The sequence below is a fragment of the Lontra canadensis genome, unplaced genomic scaffold (assembly GCF_010015895.1).
Source record: "Lontra canadensis isolate GAN:19392208 unplaced genomic scaffold, GSC_riverotter_1.0 scaffold67, whole genome shotgun sequence".
NCBI lineage: Eukaryota > Metazoa > Chordata > Mammalia > Carnivora > Mustelidae > Lontra > Lontra canadensis.
In genome coordinates this window covers 8,660,345-8,687,243 of record NW_022631061.1, presented here as the reverse complement: position 1 = coordinate 8,687,243, position 26,899 = coordinate 8,660,345, and the positions used below count along the sequence as shown (strand labels likewise).

The 26,899-nt window shown below is 36.1% G+C and overlaps 1 protein-coding gene across 13 annotated transcripts in view; it reads left to right on the top strand.

Moving 5' to 3' along the window:
- The first annotated feature begins 435 nt into the window (after positions 1–435).
- SUPT20H (SPT20 homolog, SAGA complex component) overlaps positions 436–26,899 on the top strand; it is a 40,938-nt gene continuing 14,474 nt past the window's right edge. For 4 of the 13 annotated variants that reach the window (XM_032880100.1, XM_032880095.1, XM_032880102.1 and 1 more), the window contains exons 1-18: positions 776–900; positions 3,002–3,098; positions 6,394–6,429; positions 7,055–7,113; positions 7,364–7,430; positions 10,607–10,733; positions 11,730–11,833; positions 14,755–14,871; positions 15,099–15,152; positions 18,170–18,309; positions 20,213–20,369; positions 20,464–20,520; positions 22,746–22,817; positions 23,455–23,612; positions 24,720–24,746; positions 25,304–25,336; positions 26,110–26,227; positions 26,747–26,849. In XM_032880100.1, coding sequence (XP_032735991.1) covers positions 3,096–3,098; positions 6,394–6,429; positions 7,055–7,113; positions 7,364–7,430; positions 10,607–10,733; positions 11,730–11,833; positions 14,755–14,871; positions 15,099–15,152; positions 18,170–18,309; positions 20,213–20,369; positions 20,464–20,520; positions 22,746–22,817; positions 23,455–23,612; positions 24,720–24,746; positions 25,304–25,336; positions 26,110–26,227; positions 26,747–26,849 — 1,432 coding nt within the window. In that variant the 5' untranslated portion in view covers positions 776–900; positions 3,002–3,095. Of the gene's footprint in view, positions 596–629; positions 713–775; positions 901–1,131; positions 1,240–3,001; positions 3,099–6,393; positions 6,430–7,054; positions 7,114–7,363; positions 7,431–10,603; positions 10,734–11,729; positions 11,834–14,754; positions 14,872–15,098; positions 15,153–18,169; positions 18,310–20,212; positions 20,370–20,463; positions 20,521–22,745; positions 22,818–23,454; positions 23,613–24,719; positions 24,747–25,303; positions 25,337–26,109; positions 26,228–26,746; positions 26,850–26,899 lie in introns of those variants that run through there. The other 9 variants (XM_032880099.1, XM_032880091.1, XM_032880101.1 and 6 more) reach the window with 6 other exon arrangements.

Here is a 26,899-nt window from a genome sequence, read left to right as displayed (position 1 = left end):
TTGGAATTTTTTAAACATTAAATTCATTAGCATTTGATATATACTATGGAGGGCTGAATGGCATGGACTAGTAACTATAGAAATGGTGACATTCCCTTTCCACTGGGATGCGCTGAGCAATAAAGCTCGTTCCAAGTTTTTCACTCTGAAAATTCAGAAGGGCACCCTACCCACCAAATAGCCACATCCTACCTCGAATTTTACGGAGCCGAATGCCTGGCCTGGGGAGGAGCTTCCCCCCCCACCCCCCCACCTCACCACCTCACCCCCCACCTCACCCCCCTGGTGGGGCCTGAGTCCCCAAGGCTTTGCGGGGACAGCCCTGGCAACACCACCCCTTCTCGCACAAGCCTCTCAAGTGCCGCCCGGCTCTCCCAACTCCACCTCTTCCGCCCGAGGTCCCCAGCTCGCCCCGCCCAGCGCACCAGTCGGAAGTGCGGGCGCCGGAACAGGCCCGGGCTGAATTGCGACGCTTCCGCCAGGGGACGCACGAAAGGAACCTGCAACCCGCAGGGCGGGGCCCTTGCCCGCACGTAGCATTCCAGCCGAGCCAGAGGCGCCGTCATGACGCCCAGCGTGGCGTCTTTCCGCACAGGTGGGCGGTGGCCGGTGGCCGGTGGCTGGTGGCTGGTGGCCGGTGGCGGTTAGGTGGGTGAGAGTGGCGGGCCCGCAGCGGACGGTTATGCGCGCGAGATCTTGGCCGGGGTCAGAGGTGAGCGAGCGGCTTCCCGAGTGGCTTTTCGCCGCTTTCCACAGAGTGGTGATCCCGCAGGAGGAAGGTGTTCCCAGAGACGGGAGCGGGCTGGGCTGAGCCTCCGCACCCCGGGTACTCGCCTCAGTTGCCTCTCGCAGTGTTTCCAAGCAACGGTTTTGGTTGTAGTTTTGACTTTTGGATTCCAGGTACGGGTGTTTCCGGAAATTCCCAAGAATTTCACGTAGCGCTTCTTTGGGAGAGGGTTTCTTGGTATCCATATTGAATAAAGGCTGTTCCTCTTGCTGTTGAGTTGTGGCGTTATGTTGGTAAAGCCTAAATTGTTTCAAAAAAAAAAAAAAATCGAACAGTTAAAGCGTCAGGTGGATCAAGAAAAGCCGTGGAATCAGTTAGGAGTTTTACAGTTGGATTAATTTATTGGCCCTCGCTGTGGTTACCGGGAGTTCAGAATTAAGAGCTATCTGTTCCTGGAAGCCGTCTCCTGTAACCATCGCATCAGGAGGGGCTGCGTTTTCCTGAAGTCCCTGGTAGGAAAATAGTGATTAGCAAGATTTTCGGAGTTAGATTGACTATAGTGTACGAAGGTTTGAGAACCATGATATAAAGTTAGATCAAAATTAAGAAAAAAGATGTACATTATTAGTCTGAGCAGAATTCGATCTTTAAGTGCACCGCTTTTTAAAATCTAAAAACGGGTGCTGGATTGAATGGCCTGAAGGTTGTAAGCTTTAGTAGAAAGAATCTACGATTAAAAAATTGAGAGAGTCTGAATTCCAGTCTGTGGTGTGATCTTGGGAAAATTTTTCGCTTTGGTGCCTTATTTTGTAAAAGGAGACGATAATGACAATGGTCTTTTCACAGGGTTCTGGTAAATCTTATATGCGGTCGTAGAGCTTGGTTTGTAAATTGTATACGTAGTTAATGGTATTAAAAATTTTAAAGTTGGGACGCTTTCCTCTTCCCACCCCTCTCCCCAGTTTAGTGACAGGAGATCTAATTTTAAAATCACCACATTTTGCCTATACCTGGTGTATCTTCATTTTTAGATTCAATGGTCAGAAGTTTTCACCTTAACTTGAACTAGAGCTAGAGCTGTTGGAAGGTAGGATTAGTGTCTTCCTTTTTAAATTATTATTCCTGGAACTTGGATGGTGCCTGTCATTTCTGGGTTTTGTTTGTTGCGTAAACCCAAACTGGCAAAACCTAAGCTTTGGGTTCGCCAAAACCAAACAAAAACAGTTTCACATGGAGAATACTGTTTTCTGTCAGTTGAGAATGTGGTTTTTATAGCTTAGTGGTATGTAGACACACAAGTTAGAGGGAATTAGGTAAAATTAGCCTTTGCATCCCCTGGAGATTTAAAAAAAAAAAAAATGCTGATCCCTAGGCCCTCACACCAGTCAATCAGAATCACTGAAAGGTAGGGCATGAGTATACTACTTTTTTTTTTTTTTTTAAGATTTTATTTATTTATTTGACAGAGAGAGATCACAAGTAGGCAGAGAGGCAGGCAGAGAGAGAGAGGAGGAGGCAGGCTCCCCGCCCAGCAGAGAGCCCGATGTAGGGCTCGATCCCAGGACCCTGGGACCACGACCCGAGCCGAAGGCAGAGGCTTTAACCCACTGAGCCACCCAGGCGCCCCGAGTATACTACTTTTTAAAGCTCCCCAGGTTATTCTGTTGAGCAGCCAGGATGAGAACCCATGTGTTAGAGGAATGAGATTCTTCAGCAGTGTATCCAGTTTGCTTGAAGGAAGGGAAAGGTTAGAAGGACTGGAGCTGTATCTGCAAAATGGAGCTTGGGATATTTGGGGGATCTTTAGAGAACTTTTATCAGCAGGTGTGATGAAGTGTATGATTTGTAAAGTGAACTGTACAGTGACAAAGGGCAGTGGGTAGATTGTTAATTCTAATTCCGTATTATACTGTTATTGTTCCTAATTCCATAGGAACAATAACAGTAGCAGCAGTGGTGGTGAGGAGGAGAAATCTGAAGACATTTGAAGACATTTATTCTTTTCTCTCCCGATGTTAAATATCGTGAAGAAAGCAAGTAATGATTTAATTTGCAAACTTTATTTTACTGCACCTAGTTAAAACTGTACTTTAAATTCAAACTGTACTTTTTAACATTTGGGAAGACTGTGATACGTGATTTTTATTGTTGGTGATTATTCAAAAATGTGTTCAAAAATTTCTGTTTCTTAAGTAATTTTCCTTAGTAACAAAATCATCTGATTTCTCTTAATAGCTTTATGTTAATGTGGGGGGCTTTATTGTTTTTTTTCAGCACTGTAAGATTGATATTAAAGACATGGTTTTCAACCCTCTTCATCAATGCACATAAGTTATCTCTTCTTTTTGGACTTCCATTTTACACCACCATGGTAAGCTAGAGCTCATGATGATCTTATTTGTTTTTAGAGTGTTCTCTTCCTTTATCTCTTTAAAAATATCTGTATTACAGGTACAGAAATACTTATGTATGCCTAAGTTACCCTACCTGGGAAATTATTTAGCAGTCATCTGCAAAATCTTTTCTAGAAAATAGGGGACTCGGGCACCTGGGTGGCTAAGTCGGTTAAGCGGCTGCCTTCGGCTCAGGTCATTGATCCCAGAGTCCTGGGATGGAGTCCCACATTGGGCTCCCTGCTCAGCATGGAGCCTGCTTCTCCCTCTCCCTCTGCCTGCTGCTCTGCCTACTTGTGTTCTCTCTCTGTCTCTCTAACAAATAAGTAAAGTCTTTAAAAAAAAATTTTTTTTTAATGAAATAGGGGACTCATCTCTCAATTGAGTTGTATAATTATGTCTAACTGAGAAAAATAGTGGGTCTGTCCTAATGTTTGTGAAGCATTAAAAAATATTTACTTCTCCTGCCACAATTAAATCACTGGCAAGGAGGATGTGTATAAATACGAATGACTTCGGGGAGGCGTGGGAGGGGGTGGGCACAGGTTTCTCATATTTTAAAGTTCCTCTTAATTTAGATTTTTTTTTTAAGTTTAAAAACAAATGTAACCTGCTTACCACAAATAACGTTTAAAGCAGCATCAATGTTAGCCTTCTAATGGCACATTTCTATTCACTGACTTACAGTCGTTAAGCATATTTGGGGCTGGGCATTTACCTTTTGCCATGAAAAATTTTAAAGAGAAAGGGAAAAGGAATCACTTAATTGTGTTTGAGAGAAGCAGCAGCATTTAACAATGAAAAACTAAACACTGACCACAGTGCTGAAGAAACCTTTGAAAACATTTATCCTCTTTTGATCTTGCATACGCACCACTGCCCTATTAGAGAAAAGTAGAGCTGTCCCACTGCTGATCTCGACTTATATTTTGCATCCATATTAGCTATCACTTCCCTCTCAAGTGTTAGGAGGTTGTGAATAAATGATGCTTATAAACATAAGCAGTCACATCTCACTAGAGCTTTTGAAGTTTTGATTTCAGAAGCATTTTCTTGAGAAGACTGACAACTAAATGTCTTAGAGTATAGTTTGATTATGTTTATTATGATTTTTTATAAAAAATATTTTTATGATCAAAATAATGAAAAGAACCTTATATATTTGTTAAAAGGGTATATCTAGAGTTACAGTCTTTTGCTGGAAAATGGTTCATATTCAAGAATCTCATCTTGAATCCTGGGAACCAATTTTATTAGGAATCTGCTGCTTGTAAGATTATTTTCATAAGTTAAATTGGTATAAATTTTTTTTTTAAAGATTTTATTTATTTATTTGACAGAGAGAGATCACAAGTAGACAGAGAGGCAGGCAGAGAGAGAGAGGGAAGCAGGCTCCCTGCTGAGCAGAGAGCCCGATGCGGGACTCGATCCCAGGACCTTGAGATCATGACCTGAGCCGAAGGCAGCGGCTTAACCCACTGAGCCACCCAGGCGCCTGGTATAAATTTATTTTAACTGAACTTTTTGAAATGATGGCATATTTCACCCTTCTTTCACTTTTACATTTTAGATGTTTGGTAAAGTGAGTGGGTCGTTTTTTGTTTTTTGTTTTTTTAATTGCTGTCTAAAAAAAAACCAGCTGTTTTTGTCATCATATGAATTCTCCATCCCTAGAACTAGGGTGGCAGGGTCACTTAAACCTTTCCATGGTTTCCAAAGGCTGGCAATATTTTTTCCCCCCCTGCCTTCTTGGGATTTTGGTGGGTGCTAATTTTTAACCCATGGAGTTTAGTAGGTAGAGTTACTGGGCTCCACAAAATAAAACACAAAAATTTAGACCCTTACTAGTAAAAAATGAAAGTTCTCTGCCTCTCAACAGAATTAAAAATTAAAGATGATTATCATTGTGAATGAAAAATACTGTAACACTGTATGGTACCCAAACCACAAAATTAGAAAGAAATATCCTTGGTGTTAAATGTGCTTATATAAAACCTAGTTCTGGGGCACCTGGGTGACTCAGTAAGTTACGCCTCTGCCTTTGACTGGGGTCATGATCTCAGGGATCAAGCCCCCCATCAAGCTGCTCCTCCTCCCCCCTTCCCCGCTCTGCCTGCCTCTCTGCCTACTTGTGATCTCTGTCAAATAAATAAAATCTTTAAAAAATAAAAATATAAAACCTAGTACTTCTTATTCTTAGATGTCATTACAGAAGACAGTTTTACAAGTGAGGAAGACAGAGCTTTACCTTCCTTCTCTTGCCTTGATAAAAGGGTCACGAAATGGATGAAGAGTGGGAATCTATTATATATTCTCAAGCCCTACGTGCAGTAGTAAAACTATTATTTCATTAATTTCAGATGCATTTTTCTTTTACATTTTAATATTACTGAATTAATTGAGTCTGCAGTTAAGGACATCTTGCACTTATAATTGGCTGCAGTTGTTTCTTAATATAACCTAGGATACTGATGCATACTTACAGTTAGTGGTAACTTAAAGTCGTTGAAACATGGTAATGATAGCTATCATTTATTGCATTTCTACTGTGCACTGACCTAGAAACCTTATATTATAGATTCTCTGCATTAGAATATCAGGATTATCTTTTTTTTTTTTTTTTTTAAGATTTTATTTATTTGACAGACATAGCGAGAGAGCGAACACAAGCAGGGGGAGTGGTAGAGGGAGAAGCAGGCTTCTGTGAGCAGGGAGCCTGCTGCGGGGCTCAATCCCAGGACCTGGGATCATGACCTGAGCTGAAGGCAGATGCTTAACAACTGAGCCACCTAGGTGCCCCAAGATACGAGGATTTTCTGAATTGGTGTTAGGTACCAATATAACAACACCCCCAATTTCCAGGGTCCCTACCAGATTAGGATAGTTAATCTTTCCTTCACTTTAATTGCATACTTGATGGCTATATGTTTTCCTGAATAGTGCTCTTAGAATGTTGAACTTGAGGTTTATAAAATGGCAGTAGTTTCTGTATCCAACTCTTGGCTCTGTATCAGCCTCTATAAACACTAGCCAGAGAAAATAATTTTAGCATTTCTTACATAATTTATTGTCATAATCAGGTACCCAAAACTGACATGATTTTTCTTTGTAATATATCTTGAACATACAGTGGGGTGGGTGGATATAAAATAAAGGAAAATATCTTAGACATATTTTAGAAAAAACATTTATAAATATTTAATTTAGAAGTGTTATATTAAATTATTTTTTGTGAAAATAACTAATACCAAAAATACCGTTTACTTTTTACAGCAACAAGCTTTAGAACTAGCTTTGGATCGTGCTGAGGTGAGGTGTGACTAAGTTACATATTGAAATAGTGTTGTCTTAATTAACAAAACTCAGTTTTAAGAGATTTTTGTATGTGGTTCTCAACGGAGCATATTAATGTAATTTTAGGATAAGTATGCATATAATTTTGCCATAAATAAAAATGCTTTGGAATGAGGTTTGGCTCGTCTCTTATTTGGAATTCTTAGATGATGTTGTAGAATAAAAATTATTGAACAAAGAATTTCCAAAATTATGTTTTCCTGTTTTGATAAGTTTTGTAATTGCTCAGTTAGAAGGGAAGATAGTTCAAAAATATATAGAGTTCTTGCAGTTGGGTATGCTGTGCATATTCTGAACAACCATAAAACATTTTGAGGATAATTCTCACTTCTGAAACTATATGATTTTGCTTATATCACAGTGAAATATTGTGCTAAATTTTAGTGCAGTTTAAATTTCACTTGTTTGTAATATAAATTTAGAAGTTAGGTAGTTTTTCCTACAAACTATAATTTAATATGAATCGGGACTTGAGTGACTAGTCTTTTTGATCTTAATACAAGTTTTAAGTATTCTTAAAATAGAGCTGTTTGTGCACTAAGCAAAAGGCAAGCTGTTTTCATAAACTTTTCTTTTTTAGTATGTCATTGAAAGTGCCCGACAGAGACCTCCTAAAAGGAAATACCTGTCTAGTGGAAGGTATGCATACTTAATTGATTGATATCTTTGATTATTAGAAATAATGATTGCTACCATTTATTGCATTCCTTCTAGGCACTGTGCTAGAAATGTTACAGGTACTTTAAAGTTGATATTAACTATTGTATTCAATCCCACTTCACCCACAGTGTGGGGGAAATTGAGGAAAAAGTTAGGGAAAATTTCAGAATAGCATTCACTTCATGATAATTATAATATTATAGTCACATTATTTTTCATTAAATTTTAGAAAATCTGTATTTCAAAAACTTTATGACTTATATATTGAAGAATGTGAAAAAGAGCCTGAGGTTAAGGTAAGTGTAATTTTTTTATGTTATTATTGCTTTTAAAATGTAGAGGAAGACGGACATTCGAAGGAGTTAAATTTGAAGCAGTAATGATTTATGTTTTTGTCAGTTAACTAACATCTTTTCCAGCGAGACTAGCCAATTCTGCAGTTGACCCATAACCTTGGCTAATCTGGCACTGGGTAGAGATCACCTGCTTAAGTAAGAGAGGTGAATAGTGTTTGCTGAATAACAGAAAATATTTCCTTGAGTAGCCCAAAGAAGCCAAGTCACCATAAATATTATCATTTGCTTCTTTACCCCTTGAAAAGTGATTTGTAGACCAAAGACAGGAGGAAAAAGGTCACTATTTCCTCATGGTAATTTGTATTAGAAAGTTAAAGCTATTGTAAGGATGTGTAGGAAATTCAGGTGTGATAATAAAAGATTAATTTGGTCACAAAAATTAGTTCAGAGCCATGTTAACTCATTTTTATTTAGTATAAAAATATGGGCAATAAAAATGTAACAAACTTTTGGATTGTTGGGTTATAAGAGCCTTAAAAAGCTCTGTGAGCTTCTTTAAAGATGAATACCATTGTGCTCACTGTGGCAGCACATATGCTAATAATAAGTACCATTTGGGGTGCTTGGGTAGCTCAGTCATAAGCATTGGACTCTTGGTTTCCACTCAGGGGATGATCTCAGTTGTGAGATCGAGCCTGGCATAGAGCCTGCTTAAGATTCTCCCTCTCCCTCTGCCCCTTATGCTCTCTCTCTTAAAAAGAAAAATACCTTTTTACCTGTTAGGCAAAAAATTAGTGGAATGCTAATAGTATCTAGCCTTTAAGATCTTAACATAGGGAAAACAATAAGTATTGAATAAATCTTATGGTATGTTTCTCATAAGTTTTGTTGAGATATAAATGATGTACAATAAATTGCGCATGTTTAAAGTATATTTTGTAAGTTTTGACATAATGTACATCCATTAAACTATGGCCACAATCAATAAATATAGCAAATATATCCATCACCTCAGGGACAGAACTAAGATAGGATACATAAATAAAGATTCTAAATTGGGGTTGGCAACCATTATTTGCCAGATGAATCTAGCCCACTGCATGTTTTTGTAAATGAAGTTTTGTTGGAATCCAGCTGCAGCCATTCATTTCTGTCCTGTCTGTGGCTGAGTTCAAGGTATAACAGCAGAGTTAAGTATTGGCAACACAGACCATACATAGCCTACAAGCCTAAAATACTATCTAGCCCTTTAAGAAAGAAATTTTCTGACCTCTGATTTTTTGCTTACCCCAGAAGTAGAAACCAACTTGTCTTGAAGAGATACTCAATACTGTTCGAATTTATCTAACTGCCTTATGTCAGATTAGAAGGTTTTCTCTACCCTTGAAACTACTTTAAAATTTAGTCTCTCTCTACTAATCTTTTTTTTTTTTTTTTTTTTTTTTTTGGTGGGAGAAAGTGAGAGAGCATGCAGTGGGAAGGTGTAAAGGAAGAGGGAGAAAGACTCTGAAGCAGACTCTGCACTGAGCGTGGAGCCTGACATGGGGCTTGATCTCTAAACCCTGAGATCATGACCTGAGCTAAAACTGAGTCAGCTGCTTAACCAACTGCACCACACAGGTGTGTCCCTATACTCATTCTTCATTAAATAGTTCAACTGTTTTTTTCAATTCTCAAGATGCTGAGGGTTTTTATTCCATGGTTAGAGTAAATCAGTTTATCATTTGTCCCTGCATATAACTGTAGATATACATGTTTAACACAAAATACTTGGGTTTGTTTTTTGAGATCCTGTAAAACTATTCTATTAACTCAATTTTTTGTAAATAAAATTAGATTAAATGATTTCTAATATCTATATATGTGGGTTTCATTTTAAAACATACTCATTTCTAAAATAATGGATTTGGGGGCACCTGCGTGACTCAGTGGGTTAAAGCCTCTGCCTTCGGCTCAGGTCATGATCTCAGGGTCCTGGGATCAAGTCCCCACATCAGGCTCTCTGCTCAGCAGGGAGCCTGCTTCCCTTCCTCTCTCTCTGCCTGCCTCTCTGCCTACTTGTGATTTCTGTCTGTCAAGTAAATAAAAATTTAAAAAATAAAGTAATGTATTTTTAGGTACTATATTTCCCGATGACTTTTTTTTTTTTTTTTTTTTTTTTCACGGAATAGTTTCTAGGGGTGCCTGGGTGGCTCAGTTAGTTAAGCATCTGCCTTTGGCTTAGGACATGATTCCAGAGTCCCGGGACTGACCCTCTCAGGCACCTGGCTCAGAGGGGAGGCTGCTTCTCCCTCTTTCTCTGCCCCTTCCCTTGCTATTGCCTATATCCTCATACCCTTTCTCAAATAAATAAATAAAATCTTTAAAAAGAAAAGTTTCTAAAGAGCTGTTATATTGAGTTTATAGGAAATTGCCTAAATTCCTCACTTCTTACCAGCTAGGTATCTTTGAGCCTAACATTACAACTAAGTAGAGTTTTTGAATTTGTTTATATCTAATTTATGCCAGAAAATATTTTAAAAAGGGGATACTGGTAAGAGTATAATCAAAGCTAATACCCCAAATTCTTTATATGTAGACTTATACTTAAAAGAAACTATGTATATGACATCTATGTTTTATGTATTTGCCCTTAATGGTTTTACATTTTACTCATTTAAATATTTTTGTTTTATTCTACTTGTATGCAAATACATGTATTTTATATATGAGCATTTTTGTTTTTTTATAGATCACTTTTTTCTTTGTGGTATGAACTCATTTGTATAAAACATAGTAGGAGACCAAAATTGAATTTACATAGTTGTGTCTTGTATTTGGTGGCTGTATTGTTTGTGAATCTTCCCCATATATTCAGGATCATAATGTGGAAGGAATACTGAAAGTTTCATTCAAGTCTGAATGAATCAGTATTTTGGGGGCACCTGGGTAGCTCAATGGGTTAAGCCTCTGCCTTCGGCTCAGGTCATGATCTCAGGGTCCTAGGATCAAGCCCCACATCGGGCTCTCTGCTAAGCGGGAAATCTGCTTTCCCACTTCTCTCTCTTCCTGCCTCTCTGCCTATTTGTGATCTCTCTCTGTCAAATAAATAAATAAAATCTTAAAAAAAAAATCAGAGTATTTTTGCTAAGGTTATGCCAGCTTATTTTCATGAGCTCTGCCTCTTTTTAAAGCAGAAATTAAGAAGAAATGTGAATTTGTTAGAGAAGCTTGTTATGCAAGAGACATTGTCCTGTTTAGTGGTCAACCTATACCCAGGAAATGAGGGATACTCTCTGATGCTCAGGGGAAAAAATGGATCAGGTAAGAACCTTCGGAGAGCTGCAGCCACAAAAATCTCTCTGCAAGGCGGGATGTGATCTTTTAGTAGTAGTTTTTTAATCTGTTAAGTGGTCTGTCCCTCAGATCAGTGATGACTTGATAAAAGAAGGCATGAGCCCAAATTTTCCTTTTTACAATGTTTTGTTAGAAAATATGTGTAATATGATTGCCTTCATGAATAAGAATTCTAATTGAGGTAGGTCTTTGAAGTTAAATTATGTAAGACCTAACCTTTATATAATTGTCACAGTTTTCTTTCGCTATTTACATTTTAAGGTAGCGTAAGGTGTTTTATGTCTTTCTTCTGTATTTGAGTATACTCTGAGTCTGAAACCTTGAAAATAAAGCAGCCTCTCTGCCTTTTGAATAATTTTCTTACTTAGTAACATTTATTTCTATTAATATATCTTGAAAATAGAGTTTTGAAATATAAGCACTATTAGATTTCACTAAAGAGACATCTAGAAATTTGATACAGTGATGATGATATGGGTTCTACAAGGAAATCATCCAGTTAAGGATTTTTTTTTCTTTTGTTGATAATTAATTATAAAATGTAACAGAATTTTGTTCTGTATATAAGTGACCATTTTTCATATGAGGTACCAAGTTATCATGCTGATTTTCAGATTAGAGATAAGTAGTCTTCAAGGGACTTTCAGTTACCAGTGTGGGAATTTTCTCATATTCTGATTATTGTATTGCTGGCTGTGGTTTGAATTATGTTGTTAGGCAGATTGTTTTTGTAGTGTGTTGGGGGTTTTCTCCTTTCTGGCCTAAAATTATATACAATTTGCCAAGTGTTTTAGTAGTATGTGAAGTGATTCATTTATAAAACTTAAATAAAGAAGGACCTTAGGAAAGCCTTTGGGATTTATTCTTTTTTTTTTTTTTTTTATGGAAACTCATTTAAATTATATACCTAAGCTTTGCAGTGAGCGTGAACACTTTTCAGAAACTTTATATTTTAATATTAAGATTCTGAGACCATTCGACTGCCTTACGAAGAAGGAGAATTGCTTGAATACTTGGATGCAGAAGAATTACCTCCTATTTTGGTTGATCTCCTAGAAAAATCTCAGGTACAAAATTTTTCTCTTTAAAATGTCATTAGAGAGGCTCCTGGGTGACTCATTTGGTTAAGTATCTGCTTTCGGCTCAGGTCACAATCTCAGGATCCTGGGATGGAGCCCTGCACAGGTAGTCTCCTGCTCCCTATCCCTTTACTGCACCACCCCTCGCCCCTCCCCTCTCGTGCTCTAGCTCTCTGTCAAATAAATAAATCTTATAAAAAAAAATAAATAAATGTCTTTAGATTTGTCAGTTCTGTGGCATTTGTTATAAATAATATTTAATTGTGTTCTTGATGGTGCTGAGAACATGAAGTGAGACATTAGATATAGTTATATGGCAACCCATTTTATTGTGGGATACTCACCCTTTAGGCTGATGAATGAAATGTGTAGATTTAGTTGATCTTTCTAAAATTGCTCTAACAGTTAGTTCATTTGTTGGAAATCTCCCTATATCTACAATCAAGAGTATGGGAGAAACTATTTACTCCTTGGCTGCACTCCAGCAATACTATGTACTTAGGATAAAGAAGCTATCTAATTGGAATTTCCGTTTTCTCCTAGTCCTAGTTAACTAGCATCCACATCTCTTTTCACACTTTCTGCCTGCCTTTCTGTTAAAATAGATGAAGTATTCTGTTCTAAGAAATCTCCTCTGCTCGTATTCTGGATTCTGTTCCTTCTCAGGAATTTGCAGCTTTAATTCCTCTCTTATATCATCTGTTTTCCCCCTTTCTACTAGATGAAAAGCACAAGTATGTTGTACTATATCTCAGCTTTAAAAAAAAAAAAAAAATCCTCCCTTGAACCCATGTCCTTCTCCAGGTACTGTTCTATAATTCTGCTTTTCTTGACAGCAAAGCTGTTCACAAAATTGTATGTAATCATTCTGTCTTTTTTCCTCACATCTCATTCCTTTCTCTGCCTACCTTTTCAGCATTTAATATCACCATTCTACAGAAGCAGCTTTGTCAAGGTGACCAGTGATCTCCAAGGCACTGAATCAACTGGTCACTTTCTGTTCTCATCTTTTTTTTTTTTTTTTTAAGATTTTATTTATTTGTCAGCGAGCGCACAAGCAGGGGGAGCAGCAGTCAGAGGGAGAGGCAGACTCCCTACTGAGCAGGGAGCCCAGTGTAGGACTTGATCTCAGGACCCTGAGATCATAACCTGAGCCGAAAGCAGCCACTTAACTGACTGAGGCACCCAGGCATCCCTTCTGTTCTCATCTTAATTGTTCTCAACAAAATTGGGTGCAAATGACTGCTTCCTTCTTGGCACGCTCTTCTTTTGGCTTCGGAAACATTGCATTCTGGTTTTTCTTTTCTCTCTATTCCTTCTGTCTTCTTAACTGTCATCTTTTTTCCCTTCATAAATGTGTGATGGTTTCAAGATTCAATCCTATGCCTTCTATTTAGTAACAGTCTGTTGCTCAATGATCTCAACCAGTGTCATGAGTTTTAAAATGACATTTAATCCCTTGCTTATCTCTCCATGACTAGTCCATTAAGCTCCAAACTTACATTTACTAGGATATGTAATAGGTTCCTCAAACTTCACATGACGAGAACAGTACTTTTTATTTTCTACCTCTCAGACCAGTTTTAGTTTTCGTAATCCGTGACCCTGCTTTCCCCTTTCACAATCAGTACATCAGCAAATGTCACTTGTACCTTCAAAATATATGTGGTCATGATCTGCTATAGTTACCTTCCTGAACTTTCTGCTTTCATTCTAAAACCCCAGAAATCAGTTCTCCACAGACAGCTAGATTAAGCTTACAAAACCAAAAAGGAAAAAAAAGTTCCCAGCTTAAAATTTTCAGTGTCTTCTGACTGTACAAAACCCCTGCCTCCTTGGCATCATCTCCTGATTCTCATCCCTACTCACTACACTGCAGCCATCCATTGTTCTTTACATACTAAAACACACCAACCTTATTCCTATCTTAAGACCTTTCATCTGTTCTTCCTTGTGTGTGGAATGATCTGTGCATATGTCTGGCGCTTTTGTGAGTCAGGCCTCACCTGAAAAGTCACTTCCTCAGAGAGGTTTTTATCTGAACACACAATCTAAATTCGCTTCTCCCTATTTTATCTCCTTTCTAGCATTCGTCACTACCTAAGATTATCTTGTTTATTTCTGCACATGTTTATTGCCTGTCTTCCCACACTAAGAGTAAATAATTGTCCCACCACTGCTGTATCTGTGAAGCTTCTTGGATAGTGCCTGGCATATAGTTCACATTGTCATGGCTCAATAAATACTTGCTGAAAAGAATGAGCATAGTAAGAAATATAGCAAAGAAAGTCCCCAGTAAAAGTTCTGAAAGGGTAAAAAAACATAATACTGTACGTGACTATGTCAGGTTGTGATTAGCAAGACTTGAGTGATAAAGGTTCTTACTTTTGGACTAGAAAACAGTATGTTTAGCCGAAAATTATTGTTTAAATTCATAGTTCGCTTTCTTCCTTTTATTAATAAAGACAGTCATATTTCTGGAAGTCTTAGCAGAGCAAATAGTAGTTATTTCCAGAAACTGAAACTCTGGCAGAGATGATTGACAATTTAGAACATAGATGGACTTTAGAAAAATGACGAAGTTAGCAAAGTATAGCTGTGACCCAGTAAGCATCAAGACAGCATCTCCAGTGATTTGTTACACTGAAGTATATAAATGCCAGAACTCAATCTATAATTAGAATTCATTAAATGATTTTAAACTTCTTGAGTCATAGTGATGAACATAAAATAATTCCTTAGAAAAGTTTATATAGTGGTAAATCTACCAGTAAGGAAGGCCACTTAAGATTCTGTGAGTGACCGGAAGTATTGCAAAAGTATGTAAAGAACCTGAAACATTGAATGTAAGCACACTTATGTAGACTTTTAAAAAATGACATTTACTTAAATATTTTCACTCAAAACAGGTTAATATTTTTCATTGTGGATGTGTCATAGCAGAAATACGTGACTACAGGCAGTCCAGTAATATGAAGTCTCCTGGTTACCAAAGTAGGCATATTCTCTTACGGCCAACGATGCAGGTAAGGAATGTTTAAATGTTTTAGGGGCTCCTGACTGGCTCAGCTGCTGGAGTGGGTGACTCTTGATATCAGACTTAAAAGTTCAGGTTGGGAGTAGAGATTACTTAAAAATAAAATCTTAAAAAATAAAAGAATGTTAGGTTTTATTTAGAGTTTTATTCATGAAATATCTTCATATGTTTGCATGTCTTTATATTAATATATTTTTTTGTTTTTATTTTTTGTAGACTTTGGTCTGTGATGTACATTCAATAACAAGCGATAATCATAAATGGACCCAGGTTAGTTTGTTTTTAAATCCCAAAGAGACAAAATAAAGGAACAATACTTAACATTAAGTTAAGCAAAAGATATTTTATTTGTAGTTTTATTAAAATGTAAATTTTGAAATTCCTTTATGAGCTTTAGAAATCAGGGGTCTCTTTATCCATGCAGTAATCACTCAAGGAACTAAGCAGTTCCATCCCATTTGCTTTAGGACCATGGTGAAACAGGGTCAGGCTGACCTGATCTGTCCAATGTGTGAAACTTCGTTTTTTAATCCCCTCTCAAACAGAAGAAAAATTATTTGTTTTTGTACCATCGAGACAAATAGATACTGGTTTTCTATAATCTAGGATTCTAAAGCACGTCTAGCCTGTCCTGTTGCCGTTCACACCAGTTGTAGCACTAGAACCTTGAGACTAGCCAGTTAACTGTCCGGTGCTGGCTCAGTATGTATTTGGTGCCCACTCACAAGAGGGTGGATGGACTTCTCTGCTACTGTAGAGAGGAACAGTAACTAAACCAAAGAAAATATCGATAATGAAAATTATCTGCAAGATGTAGTTATGAATAAGATGCCATCATCAGTAACTGTCAAATGTTGGGTTTCAGTTTGGGCTATAATCTTTTTGCCTGCAAGGTTAAAAGCTGTTGAAAGAATATTTAAAACCAAAAAAAAACCCTCATTGGTCACCATAAGAGGTTATTAGGGTGTCAGTTTCTTATTCTGAATGTTGATGAATAAAGGGAGAGATCATAACATTTTATTCTGCTTTTTCTGTGTGAACTGTATGTTAGATAGCCAAATAGTAAATAGGGGAATATTCTTCAGAAAAATTAGATCTTTAAAGTTCTCATGACAAGAAAAAAAAATTTTTGTTGCTGTGGGTAACTGGACTTACTGCGATAGCCATTTTGCAGTGTGTACAAATACCAAATCACTTGTGTACCTGAAAATTAGTATGTCAGTTATACCTCAGTCGAAAAGTGGAAGAACAAACAATTAACCTGGTACAAAGTAATTGTTGGTAGAGGATATTTCTTATAAGCAGATGTGTAGTTTCTGTCTTTGAAAAATACCTGCGTTTTTTGAAAATTGCCACCTGTATCTTTATACAGCGGTTTATTTTCTTAATTTTCTTTCATAAAAACATGGACTTCGAGTTAACTTTTTCAGAGTATAGCACATTCAGATGTTTCAATAATTGTTTCAGTTGTTTTCAATAATTTATTTAAGAAGGTTCCAGTAAGAATCAGGAAGTATAGAAGACATTTAGGCATTTAGACAGTTTAGAATTTATAGAAGACAATTTAGCGTGTAGAAAACCATTTAACATTTCTGATATTGGTGAGAATTTGAATTTCTTTGGGTGAGGTGCATATAAATGGTGCTTTTGTAAGTAATGATTCCAAATAGCAGAAATTTTTAGTTGTGATTTCACGTATTACAGATACTAATAGCATCTCAACTTAATTTCCTTTAAATTTTACCAAAGTAGGCATATTCTCTTACCATTAAATGTTGATGTAGGTTCCATAGCATTCCTGCCTGATGGGTAATCTTAACAGAATTGAAAGGTGCACTTCCAGCTACTTAGCACATATATAGGAATAATTCCAGCTAATAGGTACAAAAGAAATGATGGGTTTTTTTCAAATGTCACTTTTGGAAGTCTTAATAAATTAATCTAGACAACTGTAATTCTTAGGTATAAAAACCATTAGATCATAGGTTCATAGGAATATTTAAAATACAGAGATTTGACCAACCCCACTGATGTAAAAATGGAACACCCGGACATTGTGTTCCTCCTGGTGTGATGCAAGAGAAAGTACGCAGTACACAGTAGTACCAATAAGAATTCTCATCTAAAAAAACAGAACCGGAATTAAATTAAGCTTCTAGATGTAACAGTTTACAAGAAATTCAGGAAATAAAAAAGATTATTAAACGACACAGTGAGAAAGCAACTAGTCAGATCCAGTTAAAGTCCACAAGGAAGTAGTTGCTCAAATCCAACAAACCGATTAATTGCTTGAGAAAAGGGAAAAAAAGTTGGGAGAAGAAGGTGATCACATTACAGAATTTAAAAAAGGAGTTTAAAACAGAAATCAGATACCGTAGGCCTTGTTTGAGTTCAAATTCAAACAAACTAAAACTACACTCTTGAGATAATGGGAAATTTAAAGCCAGACTGGATGTTAGAACTCCTTATCAGTTAGCAATGTATGCTGTAATAGATTATTTTAAAATACTCTAGCAAAACAAAAACATAAGTTACAGAGGGAGTTATTAAATGAAGTTAAGTGTTGGTACATGGGGTCACCAAACTTCTGCTTTTATGTATGTTTGAAAATACCCATAATAAAAAGTTGAAGTATTGAAAGAAGCAGTGTTTGTTTGCAAAAAATCTTACTCAACAATAGTATTGACTCATTTGACTGTAAAAAAATTTAATTGTTGCTATTAAAATATTTCAGTAATTCAAAAAAAAAGGAATGCAGTATTCCTTATGTAATATCAGTAAAACACCTGTGTACACTTTGGAATTGGGTATATAGAGCTTACACAGTATTAGTGTGATCATTTTTAGTCTTGTAAAAAAGTTAAGTTGAGTATAGAATGGGACTGTTAATCTCTGTGTTATTGAAAGTGCTATGATCCAACGTTTTGTAAGCTTTGTGGAAGCATATGATTTTATCTGTTCTGTTCACTACTTAATCCTCAGCTCTTAGAACAGGGCCTAACACATAGTAAGTGCTTGGCAAATATTTGTTGAATTAATGAATTCATTAATGGATTAATGAATAGGCACTCTTAGAACTTGACCATTTGAACACTGTTAGATAACTGAATTTCCATTAATACTTTCATTATGCTGTCAAGTTTTTGACGTTTACAAAAAGGTTGGAACTTGAAATACTGTGTTTTATGTTAGTATGTAACAGTTCCAAGGAATATTTCTAGATTAAGAGATATGTGTGATTTGAAAAACTTAAATCTGTTACCGGCATATGCTCTTATACATTTTAGGAAGATAAACTTTTGCTTGAGAGCCAACTGATCCTAGCTACAGCTGAACCACTGTGTCTTGATCCTTCTATAGCAGTAACCTGCACTGCAAACAGACTGCTTTATAACAAGCAAAAGATGAACACACGCCCAATGAAACGGTAATTGCCTTTGTAGATAGGTAAACCAAAAGATGTTCCTAGGCAAGTAGCTTTAAATTTTGCTATTTATGGTATCTTTCCCTTCCAAAGTATAAAAGTGCTCTGACTTTTTAAGAGCAGGATTTTGGGGGCACCTGGGTGGCTCAGTGGGTTAAGCCTCTGTCTTCGGCTCAGGTCATGATCCCAAAGTCCTGGGATCAAGCCCCACGTCAGGCTCTCTGCTTGGCAGGGAGCCTGCTTCCCCCCTTCTCTCTCTGCCTGCCTCTCTGCCTACTTGTGATCTCTGTCAAATAAATAAATAAATAATCTTTTTAAAAAAAAAAGGATTTAAATGGCCTTATATTACTTTATTTGTGTATTGTGGATTTTTAATACTGTGCTTTATATTGAAGTGGTGCATTCTCTGCATTTTGTGAAAGAAGAAACTTACTAAAGTTTAGAGTCTGTTTACTAAAAAGAGACTGAGAAGAGACAAGAATAAACAAAAAGAATAATTCCTGATTAATTACTAATAACCAATAACCTGTTTGTTTTGTTAATACTGCTTTTAAAGAAACAATTTGTAGTTTATTTTTGAAATCTGATAAAATATCACAGTCTGACAAGTCAGTTTATAACCAGATGCCTTTTTATAACATGGGAAGTCATCTTTAAATGTTTTTGCTCTCTCTTTTGCTTAATATTAACTTGGACTACAGTTATAGTTGGTTCATCATTAAGTACTTTTGACATAATTGTTTTAATGGCCCACTTTGGATAATCGTCAAGTTTAGAGGAGTTCAAAAACCTATCCATTTTTCTAAATTCCTTAATTTACTATGTAAACAGTATATGCTGGGTAAAAGGTACAGTTTCGGAAATAGTGAAGTAAGTTCATATAAGATCTGTCAGCAGCCCTATAAAATCTCTTTGTATCTCTCCACATCTCCATGCCCACTGCTAAATCATTGTTAAAGTCAGCATCCTCTTCATCTTGACTTCTTTTGTAAATTCCTGTTTGATCTTCCTGCTGCTGTGTTTCCTCCCTTTTGATCTATTTGCCACGTAAGCAAACTGGAAAAATCTTTTAAAAACGTCAAAGGAGGTTATATGCCACTACTTGCTTAAATTTCCCTAAGGCTTCCCCCTTTGTATTTTACATTAAATCTAAACACATTACCATTAATCTGTAAGGCTCCTTTCTTACTCTCTGACCTCATCTATTATGTGGACCCTCGTGCTCTAATCACACCTATTTTCTGTTTCTAAAAACAAATTTAAGTTTTTAATTCTTAATTTTAAATTCTTCTCTGTGCTTCAAATATTCATTCCCTGATCTTTCTTTTCTTTTCTCTCTCTTTTTTTTTTTTAAGATTTTATTTATTTATTTGAGAGAGAGCATGAGGGGTAGGGGGCAGAGGGAGAGGAAAAAGCAGATTCCTCACCAAGCAGGAAGCCCACCTTGGGGCTTGATCCTACGGCCCTGAGATCATGACCCAAGCCAAAGGCAGATGCCCAACCACTCGAGCACCCAGGCACCCTCCCTGATCTCATAGCCACTTCTTTCATGCTGTTCATAGCTCAGCTCACACAGCATTTCTTCAGAGTCCAGTCCTTCCTTTTACCTAATTCTGCCGTATCACTGACTCACCACAGTACCCTGTTGTGTTTCGTTTTGTTTTTTCAGTGCTCTTTGAAATGATCTTACCTGTTTACTTGTGAATGGCTGTTTTCCCTTCTGGACTGTCAGCTCCAAGTAACAGGAATTTTGTCTGTCTTATTCATTTTTGTTTTATCAGTCCCTGGGACTTTGCTTGGCAAGCAGTAGTGTTCTACAGATATTTGTGATTGACATATATAATGTTTACTGAATCAAGATTTATTCTGAGTTTCTTTTGTTTAGTTCACTCTCTTAATATTTTAGGTGTTTCAAGAGGTATTCCAGGTCCTCTCTGAATCGGCAACAGGATCTGTCTCATTGTCCACCTCCTCCACAGCTAAAATTACTTGATTTCTTACAAAAAAGGAAGGAAAGAAAAGCAGGTCAACATTATGACCTCAAGATATCTAAAGCAGGAAATGTAAGTATGTGTTTTTTAAATGAAGCTTATTATTATGCCAAAAACTTCGCTCATTTTGAATTTTCAGCATATTAATACTGTTTTTAATTTTCAGTGTGTAGATATGTGGAAGCGAAGTCCCTGTAATTTGGCCATACCTTCTGAAGTGGATGTAAGTCAGTTCATGAATTGCACTTATTTTCGTACAAAGTTCCTAAATTTAACTAATAGCAGCTTATATTCAGGGAAAACAAAGACTCACTTGTTTTAAAAACAGTAATTTTTTTTAAATCAATTGCTCATTTTTAAAATATTTTAGAATATTCTTTCACATTAACTTGTATAAAATTATAACACTTTAATACCTCTGTGTATTGCTATAAAAGGTCTGTGTTTAGGAACAATAAAAGAATTTTGAAATGGGAAAAGATGGTACATTATTACATAATATGTATAAATGTGTTCTTTTTTTCATAATACATCATTATAATTTCCCGGTAATTCTTCTTTTCTCAAATTAGTTAAATGTAAAAATTCACAATAGTGGAGCAGTGGCCAGAATTAGGAACTTCATATTTTTGTTTTCTGCTCATCCATAATATTCATGAGATATAAATAATCAAAAACATAAAAGAGAGGACACCTGGGTGGCTCAGTGGGTTAAAGCCTCTGCCCTCAGCTCAGGTCATGATCCCAGGGTCCTCTCTGCTCAGCAGGGAGCCTGCATCCCCCCCGCCCCCAACCACCCCCCCGCCTGCCTCTCTGCCTACTACTGATCTCTGTCTGTCAAATAAATAAATAAAAATCTTTTAAATAAATAAATAAAAGAGATACTTTGATGACTTGTCCCATATTTCTTTTACTTTCCTATTTCTCCTGTGTTCCTTTCTGTTTTTCACTCAAGTTTTTATAATTGGTTAGTTATTTTAACAGATGTTTGCTTTTCTTCTGCATCCTTGGATAGCTAGCACATGGGCTAGCACATGTACTAGGCTAGCACATTTATTATTCTTATTTTCTGAGATTAAAAGTTTCTGAAAAGCACAAAACCAAAGCCTTCAGAAGTACACTATATATATGACTAGAAGGGAGTATAAGCCACATTATTTTTTGATAACTTACATGTTTCCAGAGGAATGCAGCTTGAGAAGAGATATTAGTGTAAATATCAAAGGGTAGGATTTAGCTTTGGATGGTGACTGGGTATCTAAAGCAGTGCTTCTCAAACTTTAATGTATATCCTAATTACTTTGGCTTGCTTGTTAAAATGCAGAAGTTCTAACTCAGCAAGTCTGAGCTAGAACCTGAGATGCTATAATTTTTCCAGGTTCTCAGGTTGCATGGTGCTGGGGTCCACAGCCTATATTTGAGTAGCAAAATGCTAATATAAAGTTTCTCAGTCTGAGTATATCAGAAGAAGAATCTAGAATACCAGGTAAATGTAGATTTCATGTCCCACTTCAGACCTTCTAATTTAGTCAGCTCTCCAGGGAAAAGACATGGAAATCTGAATTTTTACCCAGTTCCCAGGTGAGCGTGATTTATCTTAAGGTCATGGTTACCAGGAAGATGAGAATACTTGATTCACACAGGCTGGTAGAAGATAATACAAAATATATAATCCATGTCTGATTAGAAAATGGAAAAGGTTCATAAAAATTTTATCAACTTTAATATAACTTACCTAGTCTTTTTCTAGCTTTCTCTACATGTACCTGGCATTCTAGATTCTTCTTCTGATTGACTCAGACTGAGAAACTTTGTATTAGCATTTTGCTTCTCAAATGTAGGCTGTGGACTCCAGTACCAGTTTTGTCCCACCTGTCACAGGAGAACTTTTGTTCCACTAAAACCCAGCCATAGGGAGCGTCAGGGTGGCTCGGTTGGCGAAGCATCTGCCTTTAGCTCCAGTCATGATCCTGGGATCTTGGGATTGAGCTCCACATCAGGCTCCCGGCTCTGTGGGGAGCCTGCTTCTCCATCTTCTTCCCCCCTCTCTCTCAAATAAACAAATAAATAAATAAATAAGTGGTTTAAAAACCCAGCCAAAGGAGAAGATTTTGGTCCTGATGATGTCTGTGACATTCAAACTGTCCCAAAGGACAAATGTAGTATCAAGTTATTGGATAAAAAGAAGAGGCACTGTCAAAAAAAACAGCTGTTTAAAAAAAAAAAAAACAGCTGTTTATTAACCTATTTAATGACAAAAGGGATTCTAATTTTGTTTTTAAAACCAATTGGTCAGATGATCAGGAGACTTACATTAAGCATAGTCGGTGATTTTAGCAATTCGAGAATTTTTGTGCTTGAAGCTGTATTGTATTGTTGAATTACTTGGGCTTTTCTCTTTGGTCACAGTACTGATTCCATTACATCTGCTGTCTCTTGATTGCTTAGGTAGAGAAATATGCTAAAGTGGAAAAGTCCATCAAATCTGATGACTCACAACCAACAGTCTGGCCAGCCCATGTAAGTCCATCCTTGCAGTCTTCTTTCTGATGAGACTGTTTCTGAATTTATTAAACATAAAGTGACTTTACTTTTAGGTTTTTATTTATTTATTTATTTTTTTAATTTAAAGGATATCCTGAGGGTTTAGTGAATTAAAAAACAGTTGTTTAGTTTTGTTTTTCATAAAATATGGTTTAGGGCATTCGTAATATATAACTGAATTTTTACTTCTGTTTCAGTTGCATATTGGTGGTTCTGATTGGTTTTCTGTTTCTAATTAGTAAGTTACTCTAAAGACGATTTGAAATGTTACATATAAGCTTTTCCCTAAGTACAGTAATATTTCTTGTATGTGATAAATAGAAGTAGATCTGTCTTCAAAAGTATTACCCCTTTAATATTTAGTATTTATATTCATATGTCCAGTATATCCAATTTTGCCACATTTCACTTGGGCTTGGTTAACTACCTCATTGGACCCTCATTCTTACACTGCTATATAGAAGAGAATCCTGGGCTTTATTCTCTTTGATGGTCTTAAACAGGTCTGTAGTCAAAATGTAATGTGTCTTCTGTTGCCAGAAGCAAGTTAGTGTGTCGTTTGTTAACTGATTATTTACTGAAGAAGATATTTATCTGGAATGTTCTTTTACAGGATGTAAAAGATGATTATGTATTTGAATGTGAAGCTGGTAATCAGTATCAGAAAACAAAGCTGACCATTTTGCAGTCACTTGGTGATCCACTATACTATGGTAAAATACAGCCATGTAAAGAAGATGAAGAAAATGACAGCCAGATGTCTCCATCCCAGTGAGTTCTGTTAAACACATGTAATTGACAAAATTAGGCATCCGAATTTATCCAGCAGCTACTAATGAACCATTAATAAATAAAAATTTCCCTTTGGGGATTCATTTGTTATTTAAGGACTCTAATTAGATTTGTCAGCAGACAAAAGTAAATTACAGTTACCATGTTGTCCAGGAGTTAAAATAATCTTTTTAAAAACCTAAGGTATACCTGTTTTGAAGGATATATCCCTCTTGTTATATTTAAGTGTTGACACTTTTGACTTCAACCTGTGAGCAGGAACTTGAAGTGTTTCTGAGATAGCAAGTTTACTATAAATGAAGCTGTTAAAGGTGCTTGGTATTATAGCACTGCATTTAAGAACAAAGACTCAGTACATAATATAGTTACTGGCTCTAAAAGAAAATACACATATACACATATTTGATCTTCTAAAACTTACAGACTATAAGTTACTACAAGGTAACAGTATTTAGTTTTGTTTTTATTGTTTGATTATTTGTTTTGTTCTTCAATCAAGTTGATGGCTGTTTCAAAAAGAAGAAACTACAAAGAGGAGCTCAACAAAAAAAGCAGGGGCCAGGACTATGTTAATTTTTTTATAAAGTCTTTCCTTAACACGATACTAAATGAAACAATAGTAGAAATGGATTTTTAAAGACCAGCCTCACCAATATCTAAGTGAAAGTCAATGAAAAGAAATAGTTTCAGTCAAAGAATCATTAGGTAATTTTTTCACATTAGCAGTTTCTATTGTTGAATACTACATAGATCAGATGTTTTGATTACCTGTGTCTTTAAAAATCTTCCCCTTAAGACATATGTTGGTTATTTTAAATTATGAACCTTTCTCAAACATAAGATAATATATGGTTTTTTTCTCATTTTAAAAAAAAAAAAACCAGTTCAAAAGCCAACTGATTAGATCTAACAAGAAGAGAATTGAATTTTTTGCCTTTACATCAGGGACTTGCTGCAAAAATGCTGCATGTTTTGTTACTTCCAGTCATTCTTCCATATTCATAAATTACTTGAGTTAATAACTTTGAAGTTAAAGTTTGAGCTGCATTAACCAAGTTTTTTCTTCTTTTACATTTTATATTTCAGCTCCTCCACAGATGATCATTCAAATTGGTAATTAAAAAATAAACAAATTCACTATTTTAATCTGTTAAGAAATCATATAAATGTCAAATTCTTTAAAAAGACTTGGTAAAGCCATTTTATTGAATTGGCAATAAACTACCTTCCTTGTCTAAAATATATTCTAAGATCTACTCTGTAGACATTATTAATGACTTCAAAAATCAAAGGTTAAAGTGAGAGGAAGGCCAAAGGCCTTGCACACAGTAGTTTAGTGAGTTTTGCTGTAGGGCAGACACTTGTAAGGATGTATAGCACTTGGTAACTCTGAGCTCAGATTTTGTTTTGATACGTAAGTTTTATGCCAAAATACATCTCCCTTAAATTAAATCAGCCAAATTATTCACAGGTATTTTATAATGCATGCAAAACTTGGTCACTGCTTCATAAGTTTAAATGTATTTTTAAAAGTTTTTTTATAATATCTCTGTAGTTTGACTCATTTTATAAAACTGCAGTCACTAAAATACGGAAGCCTTCAAAAGTAATCCCAGCACTCCTTAAGACAACTCTTAACATAATACTTTTCTCTCTTTTAAACATTTCAGGTTTATTATTGGATCAAAGACTGATGCTGAGAGGTAAAAATACTTGTGTTTTTATCTTTAATCGGGATGAATATGTAAAACTTCACTTTTATAGAATAGAGAGAACTCCACTAAGAGTCAAAACTTTGATTTTAGTTATACTTTAAATATTACTAGTGTTTTTTATAGATTTGAGAATTTAACACAAGAATAATGTTTAAAATACAGTGTATTTTAAATAAAGCATAGGGACGCCTGGGTGGCTCAGTGCGTTAAAGCCTCTGCCTTCGGCTCAGGTCATGATCTCAGGGTCCTGGGATCGAGCCCTGCATCGGGCTCTCTGCTCAGCGAGGAGCCTGCTTCCTCCTCTCTCTCTGCCTGCCTCTCTGCCTACTTGTGATCTCTGTCTGTCAAATAAATAAATAAAATCTTTAAAAATAAATAAATAAATAAATAAATAAGAAAGCATAGATACATCTATGGTAGCTAAGGAAGACAATCTCTAAGTAGTACTTTAATCAGAATGTAAGTGAAAGTCAGTGGGTAATTTCTTCGGCTGCTTCTTGGTTAAATAATCCCTGTAATTTCTGTATTAAAAGGAAGATACTTTATGTTTATCTTTAGATTGTTTATTAGCAAAATGTTTTGAGCATTAGCTTGTCATTGAAAAGATTAGAAGAATGTGTTTTTGGCATGAACCTAAATTATTTAGTTTGAATTTTTGTGTTAATTTTGATGGAAATTCTTTTATTAACCGTTATTATTTATTTTCTATAAATTTATGTTTAGAACAGTTACTTAATCCTTACTCACTCCTAATATTCTAGGGTAGTCAATCAGTACCAGGAATTGGTCCAGAATGAAGCCAAATGTCCAGTCAAAATGTCACACAGCTCCAGTGGCTCAGCCAGCTTGAGTCAGCTTTCTCCAGGAAAAGAAACAGAAGTGTGTTTGATTACTTTTTTTTGCCTAATTGTTTCTTAAGGAATCTAAGAAATGTTAAAGACTGTTTTTTTGAGGGATGGGGGATTAAATATTGTTTAATATTTAACTTTCTGTAATGGAAACTTTCAAGTATACACAAAGGTAGAGAGAAAAGTATAATGAACACACCTGTGTATACTAATCACCCGGCTTCAACAGTTTACTCTTTTCCCTGGAAAGATTTAAGAGTGGAAGCTTTGCCTTCAGTTTACCTTTCTGCTCTTCTCTGTCAAACTTTCTCCCCACCTCGTTACTTAGAAATCTTTCCTTCATACTTTATATATACTATAATGTCATGAATCTTCTTAGGTGAAATTATGTATTTTTTGTAACATCTGTAACACCCAGCCTATAACACTAAGAGTACTTTTCAGAGTTTTAAAGTCCATGTTCTCATCTAGACGCTATAGTGGTATTAATTTATGAGTTTCTAATTTGAGCTTAATTTTAATAAGCATGTTTAATGTCCCTGTTTCTTAGCAACCGGAGACTGTATCAGTTCAGTCTTCAGTATTGGGAAAGGGAGTAAAACATCGACCTCCACCCATCAAACTTCCCTCAAGCTCAGGAAATAGTTCTTCAGGTATTACACTTTGGTTTCTGTCATTTGGAGTAAAACACATGGTATAGTCA